Here is an 11,799-nt window from a genome sequence, read left to right as displayed (position 1 = left end):
CGCCTGCCTCTGCCTCCCGAGTGCTGGGATTAAAGGCGTGCGCCACCATCGCCTGGCTGGAAACACATTTTTAAAAAATTTATTATGTATACAGTGTTCTGTCTGCATGTATGCCTGCAGGCCAGAAGAGGGCACAAGACCTCATAGATGGTTGTGAGTCAAACATGAGATTTCTGGGAATTGAACTCAGAACACCTGGAAAAGAGCAGGCAGTGCTCTAACTGCTGAGCCATCTCTCCAGCCCTGGAACCACATGAAGTAAAGGCTTTAGTTGGGTATGTGGTGGTACATCCCTGTAATCCTTGAAGTTGAGGCAGGAGGATCAGGACTTGGAGGTTGTCCTGAGATAATGTTTAAGGTCAACAAGGACTGTATATGAGACCTGTCTCAAAAACACAAAGCAGTGCTGTTAATTGAGTTAGAAATCATAACTGAACTGAGCATGGAAGTGTACACCTTAATCCCAGCACTCTTGAGGCAGAGGCAGGAGCATCACTGCCAGTGCGAAGCCAACCTAGTCTATATAATGACACCCAAACAATAAAACCTTAAAATTTGGTACTTGAGCCAGGTGGTGGTGGCGCACGCCTTTAATCCCAGCACTTGGGAGGTAGAGGCAGGCGGATCTCTGTGAGTTCGAGCCAAAACCACAGAGAAACCCTGTCTCAAAAAACCAAAATTAAAAAAAATTGGTACTTAAGGATTGATACCAAGTTCTCTGTTACTCCTATTGCCTGCTGCATTTTCCAAGACTAATGCAGAGGTTTATAAAATCTAAGACGTTAATAAGGTGATTTTTAAAAGTTCTTGAGTGAATTCATGTGACTTAAAAACCCAAGTAGGGCTGTAGCGACCCCGCAGTGGGTAAGAGCACTTGTTGCTCTCACAGCGGAGTCTGGTTTTATTCCCAGTACCCATGTGGAGGCTCACGGCCGTTTGTAACTCCAGATCCAGGAGTAGTGTACTCTTCTGTCCCTCACAAAACCAGGTGCACATGCATGCAGGCAAAATACTAAGTTCTAGGAAGTTTTTGTTTTTTTAAAGACCAAGTGATCCATAGCTTTTCTGTGTGACTGCCAGTACAGTCACTCAGCCAACTACAATGGGTGTCCTTAGACATTCTCAAAGAGAGTAGATTCTTTTACTACTAAAGACACAGGCAGGGGGAGTTCAAGGTCTGTATAGTGAATTCCAGTCCAGCCAGAGCTATGCGGTGAGACCCAGGTTTGGCTTCCAGCTACCAACGTGCTGGTTTACATCCATCTGTAGCTCCAGTTGCTGGGAATCTGGTGCCTCTTCTGGCTTCCAAGGTCAAAGGCATACAAGTGGGGCACACATACATGAGGCAAAACACCCGTACACATTTTAAAAAGGAAAAACCTCAGATTGGCAGGGGGTAGGAACCAGAAGGAGAAAGCGGACATCTGCTGTTAGATTCGGCTAGTCCAGTAGCAGCTTTATTTTTCATCGCTTTGGCACACGCTATTGAAAATTAGTGATTATAAGAATTACAGTTGTGGCCGGGCAGCGGTGGCGCATGCCTCTAATCCCAGCATTTAGGAGGCAAAGGCAGGTGAATCTGAGTTTGAGGACAGTCTGGTCTACAGAGTGAGTTCTAAGATGGCCAGGGATAGAAACACCTGTCTACAGGGTGGGGAAAAAGCCCTAATTATGTCTTGACATCTTAACAATAGGTAGATCTGAAAGACAATTAAAATCACCTTACCATTTAGGATGCTTTGTTACTAAGGCTCTTTTTGGAAGAGCTACTTTTCTTTGACTCCTAAATTCCTGGAGAGGGTTAACAGTGGGTACACATTCAAATTATCCCTAGTGTTTGTGATCAAATACAAAAATATCCAAATTAAGATATACTTAGTGCTAGCCTTAAAAGGTAAAATAGAATTATTCAAACTGACATACTGGATTTGTCAGTCCAGATACCCTGGTTGTGTTCTGTACCTATGTGCATGAGAAGTTATGAAGCTCTAGGAATAATGGTAAGGACTTTGCCCTTTACTCATAGTAAAATCTACATGTTTTTAACTCTCCTAAGTGTGCCAGACGTCTTGCCTCCGGGGCAATAGGGGTAATGCCAGTTTATTTTAAAATGGAAATTGCTGTGCTGTAAGGCTAAGTGAACGTGATCTTCACAGACACTTGGTCTAGTTGTCCATCCTGTGATCTTTCCAAGACATTAGTTGTGGAATCTTCTTTTAAAAACAGAACTCCAGCCTGGATATGGTGGGCATGCCTTTAGTTCCAGCACTCTGGAGGCAGAGGCAGATGGATCTCTGAGTTCAAGGCCATCCTTGTCTACAGACCGAGTTTCAGGACAGTCAGAGCTACAAAAAAACAAACAAACAAACAAACAAAAACCCCTGTTTTGAAACTTCTCCCCCAAACCCCTTACCAAAACAGAAGTTCAGGAAGAGAGGGCTCACAAAATCAGACATTTAAGAAATGCCTGGTTTTTATTTAAAAAAAACAAAACAAAACAAAAGCTAAGATTTGTATGTTTTAAATCATATGCTTTAACTGCCTATGGACGAGCATCATCTAAAATTCTGTTGTTTCTACATTCCCCCTGAGGACTACCTCATCTAACAGAGCACCTTGTTAGAAGTGACAGCATCTGTCACTAACTGTCCAGTTTAAAGAATATTCTTAGCTAGGTGTGCTTAATCCCAGCACTCAGAAGGCTGAAGCAGGTGGATCTTGTGAGTTCCAGAACAGCCAGAGCTACATAATAGACACTGTCTCAAAAAACAATAACAGCAAAATAGTTTGAAACTATGAAGTCTAAAACAACAGAACTTCACTTAAAATTAATTTCTTTACCATGAATAGTGATTGCTATTTACAGAAGAGCTAGAGAAAAATGATGCGAAACATGCTTCAAACTTCAAACCATGTTAGCCATGTTTGGGGTCATCCCCAGAATTCCTGTCAAGATGAAGTCTTCAGCTCTAAGAACTCCATTCACTGATTGATTGTCAATACCGAAGGGAAGGATTTGGACCACACTGCAAAGGCATCGATTGTCATCACCTTGGTTACAGCTGTCTCTCACATTGTAAGTTACCAGTATTTGGAACTGGAGTGAATCTTTAGACCATGTCAGAAATGATAGTTTAGCTAAGAACTCTATTCTGGCCTTTCTTCAGTGGTATATTTTCTAAGTTCTTTGCTTTCCGAAATTTTCTTCTCTTTCGATGATGAAAAATGGTGATTGACAGTAGTAGAGCCAGAGTGGCGATGAAGCAACAACCAAAGAAGATCAGTGGTTTCTTCTGAGTGAAAAATGAGCAGATGGTGCACTCGGTGTCTTCTGCTGGCTGGCCACATGAGGGCCTGCTGGTCTCAGAGGGAAAGCCACTGCTGCTGATCAGCTTGCTGTAAAACTCTACAGAGGATTTAGCTTTGAAGTCAGATGTGAAAAATCCAAATCTCGGCTTAGATTTCTCTTCTGTCAGTTTGAATGCATAATAGCCTTTGATATTGACCTTGTCAATGAGGTAGGCTAGGAAAAAAACAGCAACATTGTTGATCACAAATGGTCAGTAAAGTATCTTTGAGTAAGAATTTAGATTTCAGTGGCTCAATGGTTATGAGCACTGGTTGCTCTTGCAGAGGCCAAGGTTTAATTCCCAGCACCCATGTGGTAGCTCACAAGCACCTGTAACTCCAGTTCCAGGGACTCATGCACAGACACCAGGGACACATGTAGCAAGCAGATATACACGAAGGCAAAAAATTCATACACAATTTTTAATTTTTTTTTAAATTTAGTTTTCATTGAAGCTAAGGTCAAAAAGCTATGAAGTCATGATTTTCATTGAAGATACTATTTTGGAGGCAGGATCTCATGCATTCCAGGCTGACCTCTAAGTCCCTGTGTAAACTGAAGGTGACCACTAACTTCTCATCCTCCTGCCACCACTTCCAGAGGACAGGGATTACCTGGTTTTGCCACCATGCCTGGCTCATATGTGGTAGCGATCTACTAGCCCAGGACTTTCTGCATGTGAAAAAAAGCACTGTCAACTATGTCCCCAGTCTTGTTTGTTGATTCTGATCTGCACATTTTCATATATTGGGCAGTCTAAGGTAATTAGAAATGACATTTCTGTACAAAGATAAGTTTTTCAGTGGGGTGATATCCCCAACTAAAGAATGGTTGAATTGTGGAGGCCCAAAAATGTAAGCCTATTTCACCTTGTCAGAGAGTTTCGAAGTTGCTCAGAATTGTTGACAACAACATCCCGACCTAGGGTGTAGTTCCTTAGTCATTTTGACATTAAGATGGCCCACACAGCTAGATCCACTCCACCCTGACTAATGGTCAAGCATGCTTTTGCTCCTAATAGGAGGCTTACCCTTGGGAGCAGCTGCCTTCAGGATACTTGGTCTAGGGTGGGTTCACTGCCTAAACAACAGAATGTTTTTTCATGAATTAATTGCTTGACGGCTCAAAGTATTGAAGCAGGTAACTGTTCTAGTTGTGCTGCGTTTAGGCAGTCTTTTGTCTTCTCCCCCCTGCGGTATTGGGATAATTAAACGCAGGTGGATTTCATTAGTCATTTGACCTCCCTCCCGGTACTATCCTATGTTTTCTGTTTTATTGTTTTCACTTGTGTCTTCTAAGGTCCTCCCTTACTGTTTTTCTGATTCCCATGCCCCTACCCTAGTAAGTGGTATTTTTGTCGAAGCTGCTCTCCGACATTGAATATATCAAGATATGTTTAATAATAGGACATTAAGCAGCCATTAACATTTGTAAGAGTTAATGACGTGAAACATATCTAATGTTTTTAAAAGGGGCAGGAGTGGTTACACTAGCTTGCAGCCTCCAGTGGAGGCAACACGCTGGAGAGCAGGAGTTTATGACCAGCCTGTCTAGAAAGAAAGAAAATCAACTACACGCTGTTTTGTGCTTCGGTGGTAGATTGGTGGTTTAGCACATGTAAAGAAAGCCCTGGGGCCTGGTGGTGGCGCACGCCTTTAATCCCAGCACTCGGGAGCAGAGGCAGGTGGATCTCTGTGGGTCTGAGGCCAGCCTGGTCTACAAGAGCCAGTTCTAGGACAGGCTCCAAAGCTACAGAGAAACCCTGTCTCGAAAAACAAACAAAAAAGTCCTGGATTTGAACCCCAGCACCACAAAGTTGGGGGCTGGGGTTGTAGGTCAGTGGTAGAGTTCTTGTCTTGTATGCATGAGGTCCTTGGTTAAATTCCCAGTTCCATGAAAATAGAAAAGTTAGGGATATGGGGATGTAGCTTTTTAGTGTAGTCAAATGGAACCTGGGTTCAACTCCCCAAGCAAGCGTACAAGGTGTATACAAAAGGGTGATAGCCTGAGTTCAGTTGTATTAACAATATCTAGGAAGCTCACTGGACGTACTCTAACATTGGTTGTATTAACAATATCTAGGGAGCTCACTGGATGTAATCTAATATTGACTGTGCTTTTCTTGGGAAGTGAGAGTGAGGTGTTATTTAGGGAAAATAAATGCTTTCCCAATTTTCCATAATGAGTTTATGGCACCTTACCACTCGCTTTTTTTTCTTTCTTTTTTAAAAAAAGATTATTTATTTATACAGTATCCTGCTTGTAGGCCAGAAGAGGGCACCAGATCTCATTATATGTGGTTGTGAGCCACCAAGTGGTTGCTGGGAATTGAACTCAGGACCTCTGGAAGAGCAGTCAGTGCTCTTAACCTCTGAGCCATCTCTCCAGCCCTACCACTCGCTTTTTGATGCTCACATAATCTGTGCACTGGGACGGTCTTGTTTTTAGCCTTACTCCTTCCACATGGTATAGCAGTCTGTTACCAGTGGCATTCCATACATACAGGTGTGGTAGTCTAGTCCTGTAATCCCACCACTTGGAAGGTTGAGGCAAGAAGATAGGGGTCAGCCTGGCCTTGGAGACCAGTCTGGATGACTAGTTAGACCCTGTCTAAGAAACATTAATAATGAAAGAAAAAATTGAATATTATGCTAGGCATGGTGGCATACTCCTTTAATTCCAACATTCGGTAGGCAACCTAGTCTACACAGCTGGTTCTGATATATGATCAGGACTAAAGAGACTGTCTCACAAAAAAGAAAAAAAGAAAAATTCATTAATAAAGGCCCATTATAAGGGGGAAATCCAATGGACAGGAGTCAGTCGGGAACCACAAATCTGAGTTGCTGGTGATCTTGGCTCCTAGCGTCTCACTGCTGTCAGTTCATATACCCCTCCCACCTCTGTATGTGAGCTCCCCAAACCTCACCTTTCAGAGCCTCCTGGACGTACTTCTCCAAGTAGTACTTTCGGATCCGATCATTCTCCAGAGCCAGGTCATCGATGCCATTGGCTGTGATGTAGATATCCTTGTCCCCGTAGTTCCTCCGGATCCACCCAAGCAGCTTGCGAGCTCCCCAGGGCGTTACAGCCAGGCGACTGGGCGAGCTGAGGCGGGTGATGTCCTGCAGGAACTGGACGTCCCTATCTGCAACAGAGCGGCTACTGTTCAGCTGCTTGTGTATCACGAACCTAGTGGTGAAGTGGTTCAGAGCGTAGAAGTCGATGGTACCCTTCACCAGTCTGCTCTCCTCCGGGGTGAAGCGCGGCAGGACTGAGCTGGACAGCCCTCGCTGGTTCTTGGAGGCGATGTACTCTTTCATGGCCAATGGGTAGTCCCCAGTCTTGAAGAGCGGATCTGCGAACCAGGCGATCTCAAACTGGAGGAAGCGCTCGGCTGCCTTCCAGTGTGAGTCCACATAGGGGTTGGCAGGTTCGGCCCAGTCAGAATGTAGAGACAGCGACACAGCCCCACGCTGTCCCAGCCTATACTGCCTGTCGTAGAGGCGCCAGACCTGGGCATGGGCGATCATCAGGTTGTGGGCTGCACGGTAGGTGTCATTACTCGTGCGGTTGTACATGTCACTCAGCCTGTTAGGCTCGTTGATGGTGATCCAGAGCTTCACCAAGTCTCCCAGTTCCCGGAAGCACAGCCCCGCATAGTCCTGGAAGGCCTGGGCAGTGTATGTGTTTAGCCAACCCCCACTGCTCCGGAGTGGCTCCGGAAGGCCTAGATGGGAGTGGGTGGGGTGGTACAACGTCACCATGGGGGAGACACCCAGCTTCAGGCTTTCGCTCACCACACACCTATAGTACCTCAGCACTTGTCTATTAACTTCAGACAGGTTGCCAGTGGGAAGGACAGAGGCCCAGTCCAGAGCAAACTGGTAGTGGGTGACTTTCATTTTGGCCAACATCTCCACTCGCTTTTTGATGCTCACGTAATCTGTGCACTGGGACGGTCTTGTTTTTAGCCTTACTCCTTCCACACGGTGTAGCAGTCTGTTACCGGTGGCATTCCACACATACAGGTGAGGGTCAATAAACTGGGGGGAGGAGACCATAAACTCCGGCTGTGGAAAACAACAAACGCATTCAGGTAAATCACGTGTGGCTCCTAGCATATCCCACCCTCAGATGAGAACTGAGTCTTTAGAAGCCTCTCACGGCAAGATGCAATAAATAACTTTTGTCCATAATGGTCTCTGTGCTCTGACTGTTCTGTTGGTAATAAGGCAGAAGGGGCCTGATTCTAGTCCTTCAAATCTCTAGGGAGACCAGGAACCACACAGTGCAGGGGAAGGACGGCTGTTTGAGAAAAGCCTAAGGGGCCATTTTCCAGCTCATTTGACCCACAAATCCAGGTTATATAGCATCTCGCGTGGTGGTGTGCAAATGAATCAGGAAATTGGCTGGGTGCCCTCAGTCAAAGGCACTGTCGAAGCTGATGACTACGGTAAAAATGGGGTTGTAAAGTCACTGAGAGCAGCACTTGCATTCAGAGGAGGCTGGGTGAGGCAGACCACCCCTGAAAGAGTGTGTGTGTGTGTGTAGGGGTGACAGTAGGCAGTAGCCCCTTGCATGTAGTGGCTACAATGCTCAGTAGTTCTTGTTTGAAAAGACCAAGTGATAACCTAGAGTAGTGGTAATATCTATAATCTCAGCTCTCAAGAGGCTGAAGCAGGAGGATAACTATGAGTTTGAGGCCAGCCTAGGCTATATAGCAGAGACTACAAGATAAAATACATAACTTCATAATGGTTTCTGAGTTCTGGCTGCTCTGTTGGTAATATGGGAGAAAGGGCCTTATTCTAGCCCTCCAAAAATGTTTTTTTTTTTTAAAAAAAAAGGAAGGAAGGTCCAAAGATATCCATCCCATTTTTATGCAGTATCTCCTCCACCATGTGTCTGTGAGCATAGCTACTCAGCAGCAGAGTGTATGGGATGTTCTCCCCCCCGCCCGTGTGTGTGTGTGTGTGTGTGTGTGTGTGTGTGTCACACACACGCACGTTGGCTCATATAGCCCAGGGCTAGCCTTAAACCTAATAAGCACCCGAGGATGACCTGGAACTCCTGTGTCTCTTGTCTCCATTCCCAAGTGCTGGGAGTACAAGCATATGCCCCTACACCTAGTTAGTGCAATGCTCGTGATAAAACTCAGGGCCCTGGAAACAACCTTCCTCAAGACCCAGTAATACCACTTTTGGGTATATATCCAAAGGATGCTCAATCACGCCACAAGGACATATGCTCATCTGTGTTCATAGCAGCTTTGTTTATAATACCCAGAACCTGGAAACAACCTAAATGCCCCTCAACCAAAGAATGGATAAGGAAAAATAACGACAGCTTGAATTTTGTAGGAAAATGGATGGAGCTAGAAAACATTATTTTGAGTGAGGTAACCCAGACACAGAAAAATAATTATTACATGTCCTCACTCATAGGTGGTTTTTAAACATAAAGCAAAGAAAGATTAATTAGAGCAAGGAAAAATTCTGTGCTTTCATTAAAGTACTCCCCCTCCCTCGCCCCGACTGAATTTAAATGCACCATGAAAACCGATAATTAACCTTTAGTAAATATTTTCCTTCTAATTGTTTTCTCATGTGTCATCTTTCATAGTCTAATTACAAAGTCATATCACTGCCCTCTTGCCATCTGCCAACCGGTTATCTAGAACATTAAACTGAGAGAACATTGATCATGTGGGCATGGAGTTCAATCTGTGCATAATCATCAATTACCCAAGCAGTCTTCCCAGCTAAGGCCAGCTCGTGTTTTGAAAAGTTCAGAACATCCCAGTGCTATTGAAAAGATGTTTATAAAAGGCAATTTTGCCACAAAAAAAAGGGCAAGATCAAAAAGATTGCCCTGCACTTTACAGAGCCCCAGAAAGCCCGAGCTGTAGACAGTGCATGTGGTTATCTGCTCAGAGACCACGTAAAGGTGAGGCACCCCCAAAGGAAGGGGCCAGTAGGAGGGTAAAGGACGTAACGTGAAGGTGACCATGACCAGAGTGTGTTTTATATACTTGTGAAGCGGTGGTTCTGAAACACACTAGTTTGTATAATTAGGGGGTTCAGGCTGGGGAGATGGCTCAGTGGGCAAAGCACTTATTGAGTAAACCTGGTGACCTGAGCTCAACCCCTCGCACCCAGGTAAAGGTAGAGGGGAAGGAGCTAACGCCAGTTTGTCCTCTGACTTCCACGTGTGCCATGATCTGTACCACAACATCTACAATTAATTCAGTGTAATCGAGTTTTAAATCCCAACTTAGGGCTGGAGAGTCTCAGCAGTTGAGAGCACTGACCAGTGTTTCAGAGCACCTGCAATGTGTGTTCATAACTATCTGTGTCTCCAGACACACGCCTTTAATCCCAGCCCCCAGAGACGGAGGCAGGTGGGTCTCTGAGTTCAAGGCCAGCCTGGTCCACAATCCAGTGTCCTCTTCCGGATCTATGAGCACAGGCACACAGATGTATATGCAAGCAAAACATCTGAACCTGTAACATTTGTAAAAACATATTGTATACCCTCTCCCCTAGCGTGTGGTTAATTTACCTTAAGAACAGACTCAGTGACTCCCCAGGAGAAGTCACAGGGAAACTGCCCCCGCATGTCTGGCGTGGATTCTTTCAAAGGGAAACCGTTGTCTCGTATGATCTGTCTGTAGTAGTGCGCCGAAGACTTGGGCCTCCTTTCTTTCTGCTCACTATTAAAATCCACATAAAACAGCCCTCGGCGAGTAGTGTAGGCATCCTGCCATTCAAAGCCATCCAGGAGGGACCAGGCTGTGTAGCCAAACACTCGAATGTCATCAAACTTCAGGGCTGCATGGAGAAAAGGAGGAGCAGGGGTCTTCAGAGGGCTAAGCATTCTAGTTCATGAACAACATGCCAAGGCATGGCTTGTTACACAAGCAACACTTGTCCTAGTAGCAGGCCTTTTAAATCAAACAAAAAAATTGTTCGTTTGGAGCCAGCAAAATGGCTACGTCTGTAAAGGGACCTAATACAAAGCTTGACAACTTAAGTCAGCTGTGTGGTGGAAGGAGAGAACTGAGTCCTGAAGGTTGTCCTCTGATCTCCACACGGACGCCACACACAAAATAAACACTGTACCCTCCCTACACAGATGAGCGACAGTGAAAGGACCTCATTAAAAACATTTCTGAGCCGGGCGATGGTGGCGCACGCCTTTAATCCCAGCACTCGGGAGGCAGAGGCAGGCGGATCTCTGTGAGTTCGAGACCAGCCTGGTCTACAAGAGCTAGTTCCAGGATAGGCTCCAAAGCCACAGAGAAACCCTGTCTCGAAAAACAAAAAAAAAAAAAAAAAAACATTTCTGATAGCTGAAAAAATTTTAAGCCGTGCGGCAGGAGGCAGAGGCAGGCGGATCTCTGTGAGTTCGAGGCCAGCCCAGGCTACAAGAGCTAGTTCCAGGACAGGCTCCAAACCTACAGAGAAATCCTGTGTCAAAAAAATACAAAAAGATTTAATCATGTAGTTTAGCAGGGTATGATGGTACATGCCTTTAATCTCAACACTCAGGAAGCAGAGGTGGGCAAGATCTCAGAGTTCAAGGTTAACTTGGCCTACATATTGAATTCCAGGTCAGCCAGAGCTACATAGTAAAACTCTGTCTCAAATTAAAAAAAAAAAAAAGAGGAGGAAATAGGAAATATTTAGTGTACAGATGTGTGTCTTGGGCCACGGGGCATGGCGGTTTCATAGCCTTTTGGGATGTGATGTTTACTAGTGACCTAGAGTTCCTCATTCTGAGTTCTGGCGGGTTCCTGTTTGTGCCCCACTGTCCAGTCTGTGAAACTGTCCTTCAGGGACTAAAATACCAGCTCTCAGGATGAACGTAAGCAGCTGCAGGCGGGAGGCATGGAAGGCAGAGAAGTGGGGTGAGAAGTGGCTGGGCTGAAGGGCAGCGGGCCCAAGGCCAGGTCCTGCTGTGTCTCTGACAGGGAGCTATTGGGCAAGGCTTCGAATGGCAGTTTCCTATATCTGTATACAGAAATTACTGGAGAAGATCATCTCTAAGGACGTTTCCAGCTTTAAAACTCTGATTGGCTAAAAATGAGCTATGGAGACTTTGATCCCAGCACTCTGTGAGTTCAAGGTCAGCCTGGTCTAAAATAAAAACTGAAATTTGCCCCGAAAACATTTTTAGAGTTTTTATTACTTGTGTTATATTTCATGCGCAGGAGTGTTTTGCCTGCATGTGTATCTGTGAACTACCTTTGTGTCTGTACCCATGGGAGCCAGAAGAGGGCATCAAACCCTCTGGTACTGGAGTTAGAAACAGTTGTGAGCTGCCACATGGGTGCTGGGAAACCAGGTCCTCTGTAAGAGCAGCCTCTGAGCCATCTCATCTTCCTTCCTTCCTTCCTTCCTTCCTTCCTTCCTTCCTTCCTTCCTTCCTTCCTTCCTTCCTTCCTT

At 45.2% G+C, this 11,799-nt stretch overlaps 1 protein-coding gene across 1 annotated transcript in view; it reads right to left on the bottom strand.

Moving 5' to 3' along the window:
* Positions 1-2,797: 2,797 nt before the first annotated feature.
* The window catches only part of Klb (klotho beta), a 35,509-nt gene continuing 26,507 nt past the window's right edge, over positions 2,798-11,799 (bottom strand). The window contains exons 3-5 of the mRNA XM_005359265.2: positions 9,914-10,182; positions 6,279-7,422; positions 2,798-3,523 (exon numbers count right to left, since the gene is read on the bottom strand). Coding sequence (XP_005359322.1) covers positions 3,135-3,523; positions 6,279-7,422; positions 9,914-10,182 — 1,802 coding nt within the window. The 3' untranslated portion in view covers positions 2,798-3,134. The remainder of the gene's footprint in view (positions 3,524-6,278; positions 7,423-9,913; positions 10,183-11,799) is intronic.

The sequence above is a fragment of the Microtus ochrogaster genome, linkage group LG1 (genome assembly GCF_000317375.1).
Source record: "Microtus ochrogaster isolate Prairie Vole_2 linkage group LG1, MicOch1.0, whole genome shotgun sequence".
Classification (NCBI taxonomy): Eukaryota; Metazoa; Chordata; class Mammalia; order Rodentia; family Cricetidae; genus Microtus; species Microtus ochrogaster.
This window is presented reverse-complemented; position numbering and strand designations above follow the sequence as displayed.